At 40.9% G+C, this 21,171-nt stretch overlaps 1 protein-coding gene across 1 annotated transcript in view; it reads left to right on the forward strand.

Moving 5' to 3' along the window:
* The window catches only part of LOC127681000 (cAMP-specific 3',5'-cyclic phosphodiesterase 4B), a 37,398-nt gene extending 16,507 nt beyond the window's left edge, over positions 1–20,891 (forward strand). Inside the window, exons 2-10 of the mRNA XM_052176860.1 lie at positions 4,546–4,639; positions 9,739–9,917; positions 11,272–11,370; positions 11,507–11,671; positions 13,419–13,518; positions 15,343–15,497; positions 15,585–15,707; positions 16,368–16,550; positions 18,626–20,891. Coding sequence (XP_052032820.1) covers positions 4,546–4,639; positions 9,739–9,917; positions 11,272–11,370; positions 11,507–11,671; positions 13,419–13,518; positions 15,343–15,497; positions 15,585–15,707; positions 16,368–16,550; positions 18,626–18,991 — 1,464 coding nt within the window. The 3' untranslated portion in view covers positions 18,992–20,891. The remainder of the gene's footprint in view (positions 1–4,545; positions 4,640–9,738; positions 9,918–11,271; positions 11,371–11,506; positions 11,672–13,418; positions 13,519–15,342; positions 15,498–15,584; positions 15,708–16,367; positions 16,551–18,625) is intronic.
* Positions 20,892–21,171: the final 280 nt, after the last annotated feature.

Here is a 21,171-nt window from a genome sequence, read left to right on the forward strand (position 1 = left end):
GCTAAGTAGCCTCTCACTATTAAAAGAAGTCAGTGTTAAATTTTGGTACACAGTAAACAACATCACACTGCCTTACATATCATTTGTAATACTGGGAACATAAAAATTAAATTTAAAAAAATCACAGATGATTTTTTTAAAAAAGAAAGAATATTCTAGAAAAGTAGTATTAAGTCATTTTTAAAATAATAGCTCTTCTCTTTCTAAAACCTAAATGTAATTTCTCAGTAATACTTGTAGATCTAGTGTTGGACAGACCCAACTTTTCGGGAGGTGTGGGGAAGTTTGTGTTCTAAGGGTTCATTCACAAACTTTGTTTGTCTGTGTTGAAAAGGGAATTTGGCCATTTCCTCTGGGGACATTATTTCTAGGTAGACTCTAACAGGGCTTTCTTGTAAGGACAGATTATTAAAGAAAAATAGGATATGTGTACAGGAGACATGGGAACTCATTTATCTTTGAAATAGCACCTTCCAATTTGTGGATTCTCCACTACATTTTATGAAGTAAATAAATCTATTCCCTTCCAACCCTGCAAGTCCTTGGGCCATGGTTTCATTCTGGATCCATTTTATCTTCATATTGAGACAACTAACTGGGTAAGTCAACAGGAAGGCTCCAAGAGGCTATGGAGGTCTGAGTTACAACTAATATGTGTCTCCTTAGCCAGTGGTTTATTCTTGCACACAGAAGCATCTCCATTTCCCTCTCTGCTTACCTCAGCAGTACAGAAAGAGTTTTATTTTCTGAGAGGAGCTAGTTGCTAGTAAATACTGTGCCCAAACTGTAGGAGGCTGCACTAGAATCTACCACACAATCTTGAGGGGTTGGGGCAGAGAGAATGAGTTGGAAGTCTTATGTCTCATTCCTGTTTCACAGAAGAGAGATGGGGTAATATCACAAGGCCAGTCGTAAAGACTGATAATCAACATTGAGGCTTGATTGCTGTGTCATGGCTACCTATAGCTTGCCAGAAGCAATTCTCATGTGGGATTCAGATACTAAAAACCCATATATCCTGAGTTCCTCAACTGTCCAATCAGCTGACACCTCAACATATCAATTCCAGTCCTTGGCTTGTCCAGGCACCAGGGCTAGCCCTACCCTTACTAATAAGACTTTGTCTTGTTAGAAGGCCACATCTGCCTTTCTTAGTCTTTCAGAGGCCCCAAACAAGTGGGCCCTTCATACGTATGGTTTTTTTTTTTTTTTTTTTTTTTTTTGATGAGAGCAATGATTGCCTTAGTCAGTGTGGTAGGGCCCTCCCTTGCTGAGGAAAACCAGTGGTGGTTGCTAAGCAACATTAAAAGGTCTAGATTGGTTTCTGATCCTGGATGACCTCCATTTGTATACTTCACCATGTGTATTTTATGGTTACCTTAGGATGACTTTGGAAAACTTTGTTTTTGGTGTGCATTGGCCTGTCCTTAGTAAAAGGGTCATAGGAGAATTCATTTAGGCATGGAAAGAAGGGAGATGGTATTCCTCTGTTTATTTGCATGAGTACACTGACCCTTTCTGTAAAGATACAGAAGGTGTGTAGTTTACTTAGCCCCATGGCTAAAAACCACCATCCTCTACCACACAGACTGATGGACTGCAAATCCCAACAGGATCCTATGACAAAGAGAAGCTATATGGAGGAAGGCGGAGGGGCATATCTTGCCATATATGATTTACTTTTGGCCTGCTCTCATCTCCTGAACAGAGCAGTCAACAAAACCACTAAATAGTCTTCCTTACCCTCTTCAGACTGTTAACTGAGGATTAGTCATGGACCCTAATAGATCTAGCTCTTCTTCTAGAATGAAAGTTGATTAACACCCTAAGAGAACTTTTGTTTGCCCTTTTGCTTGCTTTTCTCCCAACTGCTTTGCATGGCCATTTGAGGTATCCCACCAGTGTTTGTTGAAAACATGACAGAATGGTTTGATCGAGACAGGACAGTCCTAGTGGACTCCAAAATGTTTGCAAGTATTTCAGAGATATCAAAGGAACCAGAATGCCTGGTTATTATATCTATCATATTTGGCTAAATTTTGTGCGGGCCGGGAGGGGGGGTTAGGTGCGGGGACTAGAGGTCATTAATCTATAAGCTTTTATATAAGATATTTTTACTACAGTTTAAAGTTTGTTACTTTGCAAAAGGCCAGCAGACCAGTCAGAACTCATAAGGCTGTCTTTTCCAGCTTCCTAGTCTTCAGTAAATGCTCGTTTTATGGCCTGGAGAGGCCATCGTGACAGGGTTATCTTAATATATAACTTGGAATATGAAATTCACCTGAAGTTCAAAATTGCACTGAGGTTCAATATGTAGTCTCCAAAGCAGAAATGATTGACCCAGAGATGTCAGGTTACTCTTGAAAACAGACACATATGCACAAGCAGGGCTACCCAGAAAGAGAGTGATTGTGTCTCTGAGGACAGTGTGAGGTATAGTGAGCCAACAGGCAGAGACTCAGGTTTGGTCTGGCTTCACCTCAAAAGGCAGCTCTCTGGGGGAGCAGTGGTTTGACCTGAGTCTTAGATGCCTGAAGTGAGGCTATTGTCAGATGTAGGATGCTCATTTGGAAAGGGAATGCCTCACGGGGAAAGAGAGCCAATTACAAGTTCAGGCTGTTGCCATGGTGCTTTGCTGATCCTTCAACATGCAATACAGGAACTCCCAGGAAGGCTAGGAATAGAATTGAAGCCAGCTAGGGCAAGGCATCCTACTGCCTGTACTGTAGTGCTGACAAGGGGCTGGCAGGGGAGCCAGGAAAAGAATTGTCATTTTCAGCATGTCCTGGGTTACTAAAATGAAACTAAAATAATTTAACTCTGAGACATTTCTAACATGAATTATAAGACATAACAGCCATTAAATATCAAATTAGCATGACGCCAGATAAATCGTCGTTCATGCAGCAAATGCTATCTCAGATTTCCTAGCGTACTCGGGACCCTACATGGAAGGGTTAGGAATATAATCCATTTGCTGAATGTGTGTAATAAGCATACTAATGAACTTACTGAGTGCAGAAAATCGCACACTGCATATGAAGTACTTTTTGAACCAAATAAATTAATTCCGTCCCCTTTCATTCCACCAGGAAAAGAGGCTAATGCATCAGCACCCAGTTGGTGGGCAAATCATGTTCCGAAAGCTGGTCTAACAGAAATTCTCCTATACTAGAAGCCAAGTCAGAAAGCAGCTACAGTTCTAACCTTTTCCAATTAAAAAAAAAAAAAAGCTCAGCGTCAATTAATCAAATGTACCATCACTTGGACGCAATTAGAAGAGCTGAGCTCTGCTGTGTCACAATTGCATCTGCAGAGGGCTGTCTGCAGAGGAAGAGAGGGTTAAAGAACACCTAGCTGGAACGGGGGAGGGTAGGACCTCAGGTTTACTTAAATATTCATGGGGCTTCCTCCATTTTAATCTTCTCCTTTTTAAAAGATGGCTGTTTCCCAGTCAGACAGCTCCCGAGGGGAAAGAGATTCCCTGCTCCCTGGCAGAGTTGGACTAATCTAGGGTGGAAACCCCTCCGGGCACCAGGACTGTTCCTAACTGATGGAGTGCTTCAAGCCGGCCAGCTGAATACGTTTGGACAGGCTCTTGCTCCTCCTTCGTGCAATTCTGGTTTCATTACTCTCTTCTGCCTGGAAATCAGCAGGGGAATGCATAGGCGTCTTGCGAGGATGGAGTGTGACTGAAGATGGGCTTGCCGTGGACTAGGAAATACCACCCATCTGGAAGGCTTTGTCTTTTCTAAGTTTTGGTTCTTTAACCACGGGAACTGCAGAGGTTTCCCGATCCCGATCCCCGGGAGACCGCTCTCATAGAACTGAATTCTTTCAAAGGGATTTGTGGATTGTAGCAAGGAGAGCTTCCAAAATGCCCGAGGCAAACTATTTGTTATCTGTTTCTTGGGGTTATATCAAGGTGGGTCAGTTTGATTGTGTTGTGTGTCTCTGACAGAATGTGATCTTTTTATGTCTGGCTGTATTTCATGGAGTAGACCGCATGAAACGGTGGTTTAATTTGTACATACGTTTAACCCACTGAGGCTTCTTATAATGAAATAAGATGTTTGCTTGCATTGTATTTTTATGTACTGTAATGTGTTTCAATTCCGGTTCTTTTCAACTCTGTTTTAAAAGGATGCTTTCTACCCTTCTTTTCATTTTTTTCTTAAACTTTTCACTTAATCTGTTCTCACTGAATACGTTATCACTTCAAACTATATTTTTGGGCATATTTCCAGTCTCCTAATTCAAGTGACATTATTTTGGCCCTTATTAAAATTTCTTTTCCTGAGTTTGCAACTTCAAAATCAACCAGAAAACAATTTAAAGAGATTTTAACAACTTCTATTTTTTTTTTCTACAGTGGCATTGGAATGTTTTCAAATTGAGGGGACGTTATGATTTCTATTATAGCCATCATTAACCTAATGAAATTGGCTGATACAGTCTCTTGGTTCCTAGAAAGTAAAGTTGGAAATACAGCAATTGTTCGCTCTTTCCTAGACACTTAATGCATTTTCTTTTCTTTATAAACAGTTCAAGAGGATGCTCAACAGGGAGCTGACACACCTCTCGGAGATGAGCAGATCAGGGAACCAGGTGTCTGAGTACATTTCGAACACGTTCTTAGGTAAGATGTTAACAGGAAAACCCACTGGGCTTCTGCAGGGTGAATTTTTACAGCCTACCAGGCATCCCTGTGAATCTGGAGTGAGGTTAAGCACAGAAAAAAGAAAAATCCATCTAAGATAAGAGCCAAAGCCATTCTCTATAGGAAAGCAATAAGCAATAAGATAATATTTCTGAAATGAAAATATCCTCTAAAGAGAGCAGGTTATGATGGGTCGCTTGCATTTGCATGGTTTCATATTACTGCACTGGTCCTGCAGGGATCTCAGAGCAGCTGAAGGTCTGATACCCTACCCAGCAACAATTCTACCAGCATCTAAAAAAAGAAAAATCATCTAGTAACTGAGCTTTAAGACAAAAAGCTTTCCTTTTAGGTATTTTGTAAAGGTTGTGCCATCTCTACATGTAGAGTTCAGGAGAACATATTGTAGAAATAATTTGACTGTTGCTTTGGTGGGTTATTTCTGAAGGATGATGCATGTGTGTTTCAGGGGTAGGGTTGGGGTCTGAGAGGCCTTGTCTTCTCTAAGCTGTACCATTTCTTCGCATTCTGATTTTTTACTACTCTCTTCAATTATGTGGATGGTACAGGCCAGAGGTTTGCAGGGGTGGTCCTTAATTATTCCCAGGGTCTTGTTTGACTCTTAGAAATTTCTTCAGTTTTCTTAAGGGGAACTTTTGTATCATGAACCTTTTCTGCCTGTTTTAATGAGGCCTGCAGAATTGGTGTGTAAGGGAAACCCTGACATTTGGATTCTTCTCGCTTTGAACTCTCCTTGCTTACGCAGCTCCATATTTTTTTTCCAAGGAAGTGACCCATTCTTATAGCTGAGCATCACAGATTTCCTTTTGGCACAGCCCCTAGTCAATGAACATTCGCCTTGGCGTCTTCTGGAGCACAGTTTGCTGCAGCACTGTTTTAAAAATCAGTCCTCTATCTTTCCTATCAACCAGCTTTCTCAGCAGTTGCCCATGCAGTAATGCTCAGTACAGCATTACTGTGCAGGTCCTTGGTCTTCCAGCAGATCAGCAAACTGCAGATTAGCAGGCAGAGACCATCCTCCCTGTTCTTGCCCTGTGTGGGTGTCCTCCAGCACCTGCTGTTCTCAGCTGCAGTTGCAACAATGTTTCCCAGAGAACAAAGGAGAGGAATTTTTACACATACTAGTCCAGTGGTGGCTGGAATATAAACAAAGAGAAGGCATATTCACCAATCACCTTTTCTTCTCTTGGCTTTCCCCATTATCTCTGAACACAGTCCTCGTCCTCACACTGTTTCAGGCACATACCCTGGATTCATGAAACATTCGATTATTTTTCATAAGCTGGGAACTGTTTTCAGGACACTTGACAGGAACTGACAGCAGGAGGGAAATCAGCACTAACTTCCCTCAGTATTAGTAGTAGAAGCGTGGTGTGTGTAGATATGTATATGCCTTTGAATGTGGACATGGCCAACATAAGCAGGCTAGAGGGCCAAATGGGAAGGTTCTTAAACACAGAAAAAAAAAGATGCAAACACACAAAGGCACACACCAGGTGCTTGATTTGAAATATGGGAATTCTGGGAGAGACACAGCCCTTCAGCTCTATCAACTCTGATGTTCTACAAGTCTGTCACGGGCACAGTCGCTCAGCAGCTTCCCTGAGACACACTTGACCCCTCTGTAATAAGCACCAGACTTGCAATTTGTACGGACAATCAAAGCTTGCTTCTGAACTACAAGTGCAGAGCAGGGGACCCTTAGCCCTGTCTTAGGGGAGGCAGGGGGTGTCCCTGGAGGACCTCGAGGCCTCCTCATAAACTGTCATATCTGTAGTGGACTTTAAGGGCCTCGTGACAAAATTTCCTCATTACACAATGAGGCAGGACTGAAATTGAGAAGAATGAAGGAATAACTAATCTATTAAGTCACTTGACTTGAGCCAGAACTATTAACTCCTTAGACTTTTAGAAATAAATACCAGATACCATCCTTTATGGAAATTCATAAAGAACCTAAGGAATAGAACCCCCTTTAAGGGTGTGATGTGGATACTGTTTTAGGAATTTTTTTCTGTAGAAATCAGAATGGTTGGAAATACAAAGGAAGGGTTAGTAATTTCTTGATATATAAAAGGCTTTGTTCTGAAAATAGCAATCATTGCAGAACACATGGAGAAGACAATCTCAGTTGACATTATACTTAAAAACAATATCTCAGCAAGAGTTGGAGAGCATTAAAACCTGCCGGAGAGAAAGAAAGGGTATCTCCTAACCTAGTCATCTATGAAACTTGTGGGTTTTCCCATCTGAAAGGACGATTATTAGGTGGGACACAGAGCCAAGCCATAAGCCATGGGCCAGCCAGCCTAGACACTTATTAATGCTATTATATGATAGTGGATTTTATGTTGCTGGGGAAAGTTGACTTTGGACCTAATCTCAGGAGAAGCAAAAGGGGTATGGGAATAGTCCACAAATATAAAACAAGCTTTTTAAGTGTTGTATTAAAAGCTAGTCAGTATTTTTACAAGTAAAGAATTTTTTCTTTTCAAATGTACTTAACATCCTACTTCGAAAGCTAGAATCTTCAAGGTTTGAGGGAAAGAGACTTAGAATTGTCACGATCACAGGCTCCAGCAAGCAAAACCCTTCAAATTGTACCACTAACAGTTTGATTCAGACCAGTTCTCGTATGTGCTTTTCTGATTGTTTACATGCTTGTTTTGAAGCAGCCCACAGTGTATCCACCGTATTCTGACAACTAGAAATGCTAATCCACTGAGGGGTTTTTCCTGCCTTTTTTTTTTTTTAAGTCTGTGATTCAGGTTGTTTCCATAGGAATCTGGCTAATTGCTTACCAGAGGAAATTCCAAGTAGGGAAGCCTCACGCAATTGCGTAGGGGAACACCCATGAATGTCTCTGGTACCGCGGTGTATAATGCTCTTCTTCATTGCTGTGTGCCAGGCATAGCAGTTGTTCTACTCAGTTTCTCACCGGGGCGGGGAACCTTTAATTAACCCAAACCAGAAAAGCTGCTGGTCCCACCAGAGATGCTTGAATCTGCAGAGGCACTGGGGAATCCAACAACCTTTTAAACCAAATGTGAAGAACGGTCGTTGGGAAAAGCAAGGGCTTTCATTCTAGCAGAAAGTGGCAGTTATTAGCCATGAAGTGACAGAAAAAAAGGGAGTTTCAAAATTAAAATAACATATACTTTCCACAGCAGAGACTGGAAAAAGATTTTTAACAGAAATCCAAAGGCCTGGGCTCTGGGCTATTAAATCACTATGTACAAAGTAATTGCAGAATGAATATCTGTTAACTAGGTTGTCCTTTGAGTTGGGACAAATTGCTGACTTCATCTGAGAAATGAGTGTAGGATTGTTATTTGTTTCCAAATCTAGTTCTGATCATCCAGACAGCAAGAGGAATTAAGATAGATAGATAGATAGATAGATAGATAGATAGATAGATAGATAGATAGAAGATGTGTGTGTGTGTGTGTGTGTGTGTGAGAGAGAGAGAGAGAGAGAGAGAGAGAGAGAGAGAGAGATTTGGGTGTGGCCCATACATTTGTGGGTTGTTTTAATTTTGTCAGTGCCATTTGACACCAAATACTTTCAAAGCCTCTAACTTAATTGAAGTGACTAAAATGCTCTACTCAAAAGTTATAGACTTGTGAGCTCCTAGGAGCTTTCGGGAATGCTGGAGATGGAAAGTGCTAGGCTCTCCCAACAGCCACGTTTACTAGGTAGGCTGAGCATGAAGCTGGCCCTATCTTGCCATACTTGCTTTGCTTTGACAGAATGTCTCCAGGGCTTGTGAGCAGGCAGATGTCCCCCAGGAGGACACATGAGTATGCCATCATCTATCTGCAGGAGTCTGAAAGCAAATCAGCCCTGTCCCAGCATGTCATCTGGAAGCATGCCATTCTCAAATGGGGATGTTGTTGCTGTACTGATTTTCACTGTGACAAGCAAAGATAACTGTGGGCACTTCTGAGAGCTGCATTAACTATTTCAGCCACGGGTGCCATTTAGTTCAAGGAAGGATTGGGTCAGCAGTGGAACCTTTGTGCCCCTGAAGGTGTCCCTGTAGCAAGACAGGTAATACACCATCACAAGCATTCAGAATTCCCTGCAAAGGGAAATACAGTTTTTGATAGTTAATAGGTAATAGTAATATACAGGAAAGGTTTTACTTCAATCTAGATATTCATTTATACTAACACTAGCTCTGCTGTTACCTTGTAAATTTTAAAAGAAAATTGAGATTATCAACAGTTAATAACCATAAACATATTAGGAACTAAAATGCCTATTATTAACAAGAGGCCTTATTATTTATTAGAAAATTAATGGGCACAAAACATGAAGAAATCAAATTGTAACCTTCCCCCAGACATCAAATGGTAATGAACCAAAGCTTTAAAATAATTATTTGAAGATTATGAAACCATTTATTTTTAACACATATTCTTATTTAAACTGAGCCTAATTGAATCCATATGCATTTTTACATAAAAAGGAATAAAAATATAATAAAATGAGCATAATAGAGTTTGTTTTTGTTAAACTGGGCCTGTCTTTTACAATGAACTTTTTGTTGCTGTTTGTTTTAAGATGAGTCCCATGTAGCCCAGGCTAGCTTCAAATTCCTTATGTAGGTCTGTGAACCTTGTCCTCTTTCCTCTGCCTCCCCAGTACAGGACCTCAGACCCATGTCACTGTGTCCACTAATGAACATTTTATACACAAAAATACGTCACTCACTTTAACAAACATTTTCTATGTAGATATTGATACTCCACTTTGAAAATATGATTGTAATTCTGGTTACACTGAAAATAGAAGTTGGGCTTGGGTCTTACCTCTGCCACTTTTTATTTATGTCACTTGTTCCTCTGGGCCTCAGTTTACTTTGGCAGTAACATGGAACAACCCATATGTCTCCCACCTGCTTCACAGGCCCATCTGCAGATCCAGCGAGGTCATGCTACAAGGGTTCTTTTCGAGATTTAAACCCTATTACATAGGGTTCAAGTTGTTCCGAATCCTATTGCATGCACACTGGCACACATGTGCTCAAAAGCATGTTCACTGTTCTGTTGCAGACAAGCAGAACGATGTGGAAATTCCATCTCCCACTCAGAAGGACAGGGAGAAGAAGAAGAAGCAGCAGCTCATGACACAGATCAGTGGCGTGAAGAAACTGATGCACAGCTCGAGCCTGAACAACACAAGCATCTCACGCTTCGGAGTCAACACGGAAAATGAGGATCACCTAGCCAAGGTGAGCATGAGCTGGGCACATGTGCATGCAGCTCTCCACTGCGAACACACACACACACACTCACACACACTCATACACACATACACATGCACATACATGTACAGACTCTCACATATGCACACACACATTCACACACACACACACACTCATACACACATACACATGCACATACACATACAGACTCTCACATATGCACACACATATTCACACACATGTACACACTCACACACATGCACACATTCACACACACACACATCATTCAACATTTAAAAAAGAAGAGGGATCCCATGTGCTTTACCATTGAGTTTTATGATGCAGAAGCTGATGTAGCCTCTTTGTTAACTGCTGGAGCACCTGACCAAAGTCCTTCTATACCGAAAAACTGGTCCTTTGACCTGAATATAGACTCAGTCTCAGTACTGCAGAGTTTTTGTGAATAAAACATCCTGCTGAGGATACAGAGAGAGCTGGCAGGCTGGGCTGCATTAACCCAGAGGACAAAGAAGGAAAGTTTACCAGGTACCAGGGGAAAGTCTGCCCTGACTGGCAGGGCTAGGGATAACATGAAGAGCCTGTGACAATGCTGACCACTAAACCCAAATCCAGGAGTGGAGGAAGGGACTGAAAATGCTCATTACTCCTGTAGGGGGCTGCACAGATGCTGGCTGCTAAGTTCCTTGCAGCCTGGTCAAAGGATGAAGTGAGCTTCCTTGGAGGAAACCTTCTATGAGGCCTTCTGAAAACTACCATCAGAGAAAAGTTGATTAAACATTGAGCCAAGCCTCTCACAAGTTATTCAAACTGAAATAAGTTACTCCCCTCAGCAGATAATTTTTGGAATAATACCACAGCAAAGGTCTGAATGCTGTTCCTTCCATGTCTGTGGGTGGCCCATCAACTCTAAGCTATTACACGTACCAGACAGTCTTCATGACCTATTAATGCTGAGTTAGGGTTGAGTTCTATGATTTGACTTCAGGGATAATGAGCAAAGGCTGGGGAATTTTCCCCAGCAGCTGTGGCTGATGGGCCACCAAGTAGCAAGGGCGAGACAGGGGAGCAAGACCAGAAGCCTAAGCTCATTTGAGCTGCCCTTGCAAGCAGCATCAGGTGAAGATGGGGGGGTTGTCAAGAACGGGTCAGCGACTCTGGTTCTTAACAAAAAATGTGCAGAAAGCTGTAGTTATCACAACGAGGATGTCCAGCCAGCCCACCATTCTCAGACTCTTACGCAACCAGAACTCCAAACAAATGCATGAAACACTCGGCAACTAATTTCTCCCAGATAAAATCTTATAAAATATTTTACAACATTAAAAAAATATTCTTAAATCTCTCTCATTTTGATTCTCAGGAGCTGGAAGACCTGAATAAATGGGGCCTTAACATCTTCAATGTGGCTGGGTATTCACATAATCGGCCCCTCACATGCATCATGTATGCCATATTCCAGGTGAGACAGACACAGCAAACGCCAATTATCTGGGAGCAGAGCTCTTTATAGTTTATCCTCCATGTTACTTTTATGACAACCTTTTCTCCAGTTTGGATATCCACTTATTCATACCTTAATTCATTTTCCTACATAGGAAAGAGACCTTCTAAAGACTTTTAAAATCTCATCCGACACCTTTGTCACCTACATGATGACTTTAGAAGACCATTACCATTCTGATGTGGCATATCACAACAGCCTGCACGCTGCCGACGTGGCCCAGTCAACTCACGTTCTCCTTTCTACGCCAGCACTGGATGTGAGTAGTTATGGTTTGTTTTTGCATACCCGCCCATTCTATTTTTAAAAAAGTATTATAAATGCACAATATCTTTATAAAAAGGATGCAATTGAATGACCCTGGGTTCTTGAATTTTTTCTTCAGTAGCTCTGGCATTCAGCAATTTGAGTTGCTTATGACAAAAGATAACACTTCTGCTTCCCTCATTTTCCAGTATCAGTGTAATATTCCTTTTTTCATCTTTGCCATCTAAAAATTATTTAATTATCAGACAATGAATTAGACCCATGATTTATTTTCATCATATTCCTAGTAAGGGATACCCTGTATCTCAAGGCATCTTCTTTAGTGTCTGTCATACAGTCCATACACACTGTATGCAATCATCTGAATTGCCCAATATGTATTCATTCCAGGACCCAAGGAGGATATAATGTATATATTATATGAAATCTTCTGTGTAGTCTCTGTTAGGGATAAACATCTATAGACTTATTTTCTCAGGAATTCAAAGTAGTAAGTGAAAATCAAGAGCAGACAGAAGTTAAGAAAAACTGCTCCCTAAAACCTCTGTAGAAATGGCTACAACTCTTTCCCTTGTAGTTCAAGTTTTCTCACGAGCTATCATAATTAGTAATGTGCCCAGCCATGCCACTTCTGGGCAAATGGCAGTAGTGAGTAACTAGGTACATCCAAAATGTACTGCCTGCTGCCAGAAAAGATTGGCCATGCCTTATCTAGCCACCTTGACAGACACACTTTGGGAGTTGGAGAAAGACTAAGCTGTTTGCTTGACTTTCATATGGTCTGAGACAAGCAATCTAAGACAACTTGCAATGCAAGATGGAAGTAAGAGTATTTAATCCCCCTAATGGGAAAATCAGAATTTACACTCATGAAGTCAGGTAGCAAGCACTATTCACTTATTATTTGGCTCTAAATTGGCTGAGTGTTGCAGACTTAGAAAAGGGAGTCTAGACTGCTTGATATGTAATAGCATTGGTCTTTCGGGGGAAGAAGTAGAAAGTCAGCTAATGAATGAACAGAAGAGTCTTCAAATAGGCTTAAGAACCAGAAGCACTGTGTGCCTAACAAGAGCAAGACTGAAATCACTATACATGGGGAAGGAAGAGGACAGAGAGGGAGGTCTTCATGACAGTGTGAAGAAGCAAAGCGGTATGACATTAGGGTTTGTTTGTTAGAAATGTTCTCAACTCTAGCCTAGAGTAAACATGCAGTGGGTATGCGGATGAATTACTAAATATACGACAGCCTGTGACCTCACTATAAAATAAACTTTGGCAAACATTTTATCATTTGCCTCCCAAGGCAGGAGTTTAGCCTTTTCTATCCCTAGTTACTAAGTCTGCCTGGGTATGAAAGTTACTATCTGCCATGTTCCCAGAGCAGTGTGACTTGCTTCTCTGGCTGGCACAGGATGCATTACATAAGCATCATACTGCCATAAATCCAAGCCACCAACTACAGCCACTCACACACATCGTCAACATTGTGCTAATGACTTACCCAAACCTCAAGCTACGGACTCAATATGGGATGAGTTCTGGCCATCAGCTTTCTCCCATCAGAGATTTTATGGTGATAAACAGAGTCTTATTCTTAATTCCATCAACATCCTGAGCTCTCATAAAAATCAACAGTGCCTTTCCCAACAAGAGTGAAATGTAGTACTTGAACAAGATGAAACTGAAGAGTGAGACAGGTACTTTGGATATGGAGTTAATGGACTCCTTTGAACCCACAGGCTGTCTTCACAGACCTGGAAATCCTCGCTGCCATTTTTGCAGCTGCCATCCATGATGTCGATCATCCTGGAGTCTCCAATCAGTTTCTCATCAATACAAGTGAGTTCACCACTGCACAATTATTCCAGATTATTCTGTGATTCACTGCAGCCTTTTCCTCCTAATGTTTTCATTGTGGGTAATAACAAGGGCAATAATGAGGTAATCCTTCCATTCCATGGAAATGGCTCAGGCCTTTCCTGGATACCGTGTCCAGTTTGTCAACACAGTGTTTGAGGTGATGGAGAACTTGGAGGGGGTCAGAGGCAAGCCATAAAAACAAAGCTCCAAAGTTTGGAAAAATACAATATGGAAAAAAAAAGAATAAAAGATTTGGAGTGGGCTGGCAAGACGAGGAAAGCTTGGGTATATGATAGTGATTCTCAGTCTTTTGTGAAGCTAACATACATAACATAATAAGCCATGAGTGTCCCTCTATCCTGAATAGACAGAGATGCTGGGCCTGAGTGTTCCAGCCTTCATAAAGAAGTAAGATTCCTCGAGGAACACTGGAGTAGGTCCCTACAGTTCAAGAGGGAAGCGTCATTAAAGGCATACACATTTTCTTCCAACTGCCCAGCTTTGACTACAGACTGTGGAGAAGCAAGACATAGTTTGATCAGCCTCAGGATCTGAAACTATTCCCAGGGCTTTATCATACTCAAACATTTGATTTTCATGCTATTCAAAATTCATTCATTGTCTCAGTAAATGCTCCATCTCTATGTACATTTTCTTTTGATAATATTGGTTATCTCATTATGATCATGATTGATGACATCTAGTACTGGCAGTTTTATGAAAGTACTGTCTGAGCTTTCTGCTAGAAGAGGTTTTCTGTTGTTTGTCCTTGTCTTTATCTTCAAAAGAGCTCCATATCCTAAGCTTGGGAAACACTGGTTTCTTTTTTTAATTTTAATGTCTTGTTCTTGCATTTTAAAAACATCAACAACATAAACTTTGGGTACCTGTATCTTTGCATGGGTTAGTTTAGTCAATTTAACATGCTGATGAATTTGTTTATCAAAGGCAATATAGATACTTAGAGTATTGACACATATAAAGCAAGTTAGTAAATCTGTGTCCTTGGCTACAGAGTGAACAGAACAAGGGGGTTCAAATTACTTCAGAGAAAGCTATGGTCAGAGAGAGAGAGAGAGAGAGAGAGAGAGAGAGAGAACTAGTGTGTAGTAGGCACACACTACATCACTTGGTTGTTATTCTTAGTTAAGATAAAACATGTCTTAATGAGTTTGATGATCACACACTTGGGTACAAAGCTGTGTCAGACAAAATACAGATAAAGCAGAGTGGAAGTTGTAGTCTGAGTGCCTAGCCATTGCAGTTTCTGGTATAGAAACCCAGAAAAGGGAAAATCTAACATCAACATTGTTTAAAAAATGATTCCTGCTCAGCTGTCAAATTTATAGAAACCTCCAGAAGCTACATTATTGAGTTAAAATAAAATTATATGCCAACACATCATATTTTTGAAGATCTAAACTCACAATTGCCAGAGGTTGGGGAGCATATATGAAAGTGAGCATAGTTTGAAAATCTTAATACATTTGATAACACATCTGTGTTTTCATTTCATTCTTTTTCAAAATACAAAATTCACGAAGACTTAAAGGAAATTGTAAGCTGAGATGAAAATACAGTTTATCTAATGTTAAAATGAAATGAAAAAAGAAAGAGAAAAGTCGTGTTGTAATATCTCAAGGAATCATCTTTTGCTCTGCTTCCGTAGCATGTAATGACCTACGGATGACAGCTCTTGAAATAATTTAAAATGAGCTAGATCAAGTGTCATATTGAAGCGATGCCAGTGTTTGCATTATACAGTTTTATTACATTCTTATGGTCATCATTTTTCTTTATTAGATTCTGAACTTGCTTTGATGTATAATGATGAATCTGTGCTGGAAAACCATCACCTTGCTGTAGGATTCAAACTGCTACAAGAAGAACACTGCGACATCTTTCAGAATCTTACCAAAAAGCAACGTCAGACACTCAGGAAAATGGTGATTGACATGGTAAGATGCCTGCCTGTATCCCTCACCTACATTTGCCATTTTCTTGTATAGACTGACTTAAGAGTTTTGATTCTGTCTTCACTCAAGGTGTTAGCAACTGATATGTCCAAACACATGAGTCTCCTGGCTGACCTTAAAACGATGGTAGAAACCAAAAAGGTGACAAGCTCCGGTGTTCTCCTCCTGGACAACTATACTGATCGGATACAGGTATCTGACACAACACAAAGCCAAACTAAACAAAACCAAGCAGTATTTAGAAAACTAAAATAGAAGTTTGGTTAGTTCCATGACCTAGGTTATTACTAAACCTTTGGGTATATTTTTAAAACAAGTTTATAAATTTCATTTATGAAGTAAGTGATACTGTATTTATTGACTTGCTTAGTTCTAAAATTGAGTTGCAATGTCTTTGTAATAAGGTATACGTGAATATTGATCCCCAAAGCTCACATCTGAATATAAATTCCACCAACTGCGACTTTACTAGGTCTGATTTTGCTAAAGAAATAGCTATCAGCTGTTCTTTTTCCACACATGGAAAATCTAGAAGTAACTACTTTGTGTCATTCTTTGCATTCTTTCCAAACTAAGGAAAGAAATGTTAGCAGAATTTGACTTCTCAAATTTGGTTTTTAAACTCAAAAACTCTCAGTCTAGGAAAATATACACACTTCCTTTTTGAGACTCTAATTATAAATAACCAACCCTGGCCAGCACCATTGAAATACTGCTCTTTTGATGGGTATATGGTAATTATATTCAACTAAAATGTTCTTGGTACGAAGTGTACTGGAATGAGAGGGATAAGATGCTCTGGTGGCATTTATGCTTAGTCTTATGGGATTTTCCAAAACTTGATCATTTCAGGTTCTTCGCAACATGGTACACTGTGCAGACCTGAGCAACCCCACCAAGTCCTTGGAATTGTATCGGCAATGGACTGATCGTATCATGGAGGAGTTTTTCCAACAGGGAGACAAAGAACGGGAGAGGGGAATGGAGATTAGTCCAATGTGTGATAAACACACAGCTTCAGTGGAAAAATCCCAGGTATCTACACTGACAGTTTTTTTCAATGTGTTTATGAGCTCTACCAATAGTTCCTTTCTTTTAACCAGTGTGTGTGTGTGTGTGTGTGTGTGTGTGTGTGTGTCTATGAAATGATAAAGAAGCAACTACACATTTAATTCCATCATATTTATCATGCCTAGATTTTTCCTCGTCCCTTCTCCATCCAGGAGCTCAATTCTGTGCTCCACACACATCTGTTGCACTCCTTAGTCAGGCACAATGCCACCATTTCAAAGATGAGACAAAGACCCCTCTTTGCAATGTGGCTAAAGTATCTTCCCAGTGTAAGGCAAAAGAAGCAAGAAAACAAACAAATAAATAATAGTTGGCCTCTTGGTTCAGTTTGTCATCTCCTTAGTAACGTAGTTGTCCTCTCTGTCATGTGCACAGGTCTCCCCAGGTGCCATGATATCTTCATCCACACTGCTGTTTAGTTCATGGGCTCTGCTGAACATCATATGCTTGATCTGGAAAGAAAGCTTCTAACTAGAAGTTTAGTATTTGGGGTTTTCTCATCCCAGGTCCTAGGGAATAAACAACTAGCAATGATCTTCCATAAAAGGCTGATGTGTTTCTAACTAAAAGCAAAGCCCGTGGAAAAATTAAATGACTGTGCAGTGTTATGTTATGGATGCTTGTCACTGTGGGCTTCTTTCTAGTCCCTGGAAAGCACTTTGAAAATGACCTCTAAAATCCTTTAAACCATATATAAAGAGATAAGAGAAAAAATGAGTGGGTGGGAACAAAGTAATATCTGAATCATCCAGCCAAATTCCTGAAACTAGTGCAGATCACAGCTGCCCTTACTTTAGTATGAGTCTTGCTCATTAAGTTGGAAAAGAACCATTAAAAGGCATAATATGTGCACGCATGGGCACACACCCCATACACACACATACACACACACATACACACACACACACACACACACAACGACATACATACATGTACATGTACATGCACATATGGGGTGAGGTAGGGCAGAATCTGACCAAAGTTCTTGTACATATAATTTGAGTATATTAAATGACTGGCCATATACCAGAATACTGAAAAAGAAAGGCTTCCAGCAGAGTGAAAAGATAAAACATAATGTCCTCAAAATATCCTAGCTCTTCTCCCCTTTGATCCAACTCAGCATCGCTCCCTCAGGCTCCACCCATACCCTGACAGGGGAATTCCATTCCCTCATTCACTGGAGCCTATTCTCTTTACCTGCTCCAATCTCCAATGTTTCCTGTTTGGCTGACAGCGAGGAGGTCAGTTTAAGGCCACTTAGCTAGCTCCTGCAGGATGCATCGCCCCTGTGTAAACCACAACAGAGTCACAGCCTTGATTTATGCTCTTGGACACAGGCAAAAGGAACTGCTAAGTTGTTTTTATTTTCCTTCTTTCTCCTGATGGAAAAAAACTGCATACACTGTGGATCCTAAACAATAGCTGCAGTACCCACACTGGAGAGATTTGTTTGTTTAGGGTTGGAATTGTTTTCTAGTATTTTATTATTATTTTAAATATTCTTCTACAGGCAAAGGCTTGAGAAGTTCCAGAATAGTGGAGGGCCAGATCCTGTCATCTTGGCACAGTAACATATTTAATAGTTATCAGGGAGAGAATATTGAATCAGAACATTTCAGACTTGGGGCTTCCTTCAGAGAATGACTCACAGAATCCAAGCAGTGACAAAGTCATTCCCAGTTATATCCAGACCTAGCTGGCAGATGTGAAAGGAAAGACTCTTGCAGTGAGATGAACACAGGCTTTGAAGCCGGATGAGGTGGAGACCAAGGCCCATGTCTACCCTTTCCAAGCTAACCTCTGTACCATAGCTGGTCTCCATGATTCTCAGTTTCTTCCTTTGTACACAGCAGGCAACAATACTTTGCAGGATTGAGAGGTAGTCCAGAGCCTACCATATAGCAAGTGATCAAAAAAAACAAATCTTATTATTGGTTTCCTTGGGTTTCCTTTTCTGTTTATACAGAAACCAAGACAGGGTGCTTGGTTTTCAAGGGCCCATGCAGTAACAGTTGTGTGGTCCTCTTTTCCTCCAGGTTGGTTTCATTGACTACATTGTCCATCCACTGTGGGAGACCTGGGCAGACCTGGTTCAGCCTGATGCTCAAGACATCCTGGATACACTAGAAGATAACAGGAACTGGTACCAGAGTATGATACCCCAGAGCCCCTCCCCGCCATTGGATGAGAGAAGCAGGGACTGCCAAGGTCTGATGGAGAAGTTTCAGTTTGAACTGACCCTTGAAGAAGAGGATTCTGAAGGACCAGACAAGGAGGGAGAAGGCCACAACTATTTCAGTAGCACAAAGACGCTCTGTGTGATCGATCCAGAGAACAGGGATTCCCTGGAAGAGACTGACATAGACATTGCAACAGAAGACAAGTCTCCGATCGACACATAATCTCCCTCTGTGTGGAGATGAACATTCCACCCTTGACAAGCATGCCAGCTGAGTGGTAAGGCCAACCTACTGTGGCCAAGGCCTGCACAGGACAAAGGCCACCTGGCCTTTCCAATTACTTGAGTTTGGAGCCAGAATGCCAGGCCGTGAAGCAAACAGCAGTTCCATGCTGCCTTGCCTTGCCTGCAAGCTTGGCGGAGACCGCAGTGTGTGGTAGTAGAGGCCAGTTCCCACCACAGCTAAATGGCTTGAAAACAGAAGACACAAAGCTGAGAGATTGCTCTGCACTAGGTGTTGGGAACCTGTCCTGACAGGTGACTGAACTCACTAACAACTTCATCTATAAAATCTCACCCATCCCGTTGTCTGCCAACCTGTGTGCCTTTTTTGTAAAATGTTTTCGTGTCTTTGAAAGGCCTGTTGAATATCTAGAGTTTAGTACCAACTTCTACAAAGTTTTTTTGAGTCTTTCTGGAAAAACAAAAAAGAAAAAGAAAGAAAGCAGTTTCCCATCTTTCTTGGGCAATATCTTTGGCTTTCCTCCAGTTAACTTTTGCAAATAGACAGGACAGATGCAGTTCTAACCACAGGCTACTTCCTTCTCTTTGTCCAATCTGACTTCGTAGTGGCCCCCGCAACTTAGTTGTTTGCCTGCTTTGAGCACCGTTTTCCCCTAGGGAAGTCTCTGTGCTTTGCTTTAAACTCATGCTCAACAAACCAGGAGGTCTGTAGAAAAAGCTGATGGTTGCCAACAGTCTATGGACTGCTCAGTCACCTAAGGCCATGTATGAAGCTGCATCCAGCCTCCAGGCCACTGTGAGCTGCCCACCACCTACCACCCTCCCTCTCTCACCCCTCCTTCACTCAAGCATACTGTTTTCAATTTAATGCTGCCGTCTTTGTCTTGTACTGCCCCCTGCACTAACACTTCCCTCTCTTCCTGTTTATAACCATGTATTTATTACATAATGTACATATTGTAATGTTTTGTAAGTTATTAATTTATATATCTAACATTGCCTGCCAATGGTGGTGTTAAATTTGTGTAGAAAACTCTGCCTAAGAGTTGCAACCTTTTCTTGTAATGTTTTGTATTGTGTATTATAGATCCCAAACATTGCTTAAGAGAGACATGAAGCCCCGTTAGCAGTTAAGGACAGGAATGGCCGTTGTTCCAAGGGTCTGCCCTTTCCTTGTCTGAGTCCCTAATTCTGTCCAACACTTTGATGAGCTGGTTTTGCAAACAGAATTATCATATTAGATACTAAATGGTTTATACTGAAGTTTTATTTTGTATAGTTTGGTAGGGGCTAGGAGCACTAGGAGGTCGTGTTTTTCTTTTTTACCCAGGTTCTATCCAAATCTCTGGATGCATGAGTTGGGTTGTCACTGGGCTGTACTCTAATTGTGACTTTTCCTTCTAAAAACAAACAACACTACATTTGATCACAGATGATACTGAGTATCCCCAAACTCCTGACTTGGAAGAGCTAGTCTCCATACTGCTCATGAGCAGAGGAGCCACGTTCAATTTCAACAAAGGCAACAAGAAGACAATGTGAATTTTTATCATAGAATGTGAACTGATGTCGTAAATTACGCAAATGTGAAGCTTCTGATAACACTTGTGAGGCCTCTTCCTGGTGTCAGTTTCAGTTTGTAAAATACGTGTCATGCTTCAGTTCAGCATTGTGACAACAGTTAAAGAAAATGGCACAAAATGTGCATGACCAATGGGTTCGTACGTCTGTAACACTGCATTGTTCCAGGTGGACGTTATATTGTTTTCAAAAGTTTCTCACAATGTATGTTATAATATTATTACTATTATATATTGTGCTCAAATGCATTCTTAAGAGACTTTTATATGAGCTGAATAAACAAAAGCATGAATAAATTAGATTGTAGCCCCATTCATTTCATGGTCAATTCTAATATATTAAAGCAGGGTTTTTTTCCCTTCTTCCTCTTTACCTTACTTAAAAAAAAAAAAAAAAAAAAAAAAAAGCGGGCCACTTTGCTCATCCAAGTTGTAACTGAAGTTTCGTATTCTCTGGGTCCAAAAAGTCCCATGGCTCAGAACATTTCATTTTCTTCTCAGCAGATTATTCACCCAGCGCCTTGGTCCAGGAAGGAGGATGGTGAAGACCAACAAACAAAACCACTTGTTCACCTTGAGT

Source organism: Apodemus sylvaticus, chromosome 3 (assembly GCF_947179515.1).
Source record: "Apodemus sylvaticus chromosome 3, mApoSyl1.1, whole genome shotgun sequence".
NCBI classification, from domain to species: domain Eukaryota; kingdom Metazoa; phylum Chordata; class Mammalia; order Rodentia; family Muridae; genus Apodemus; species Apodemus sylvaticus.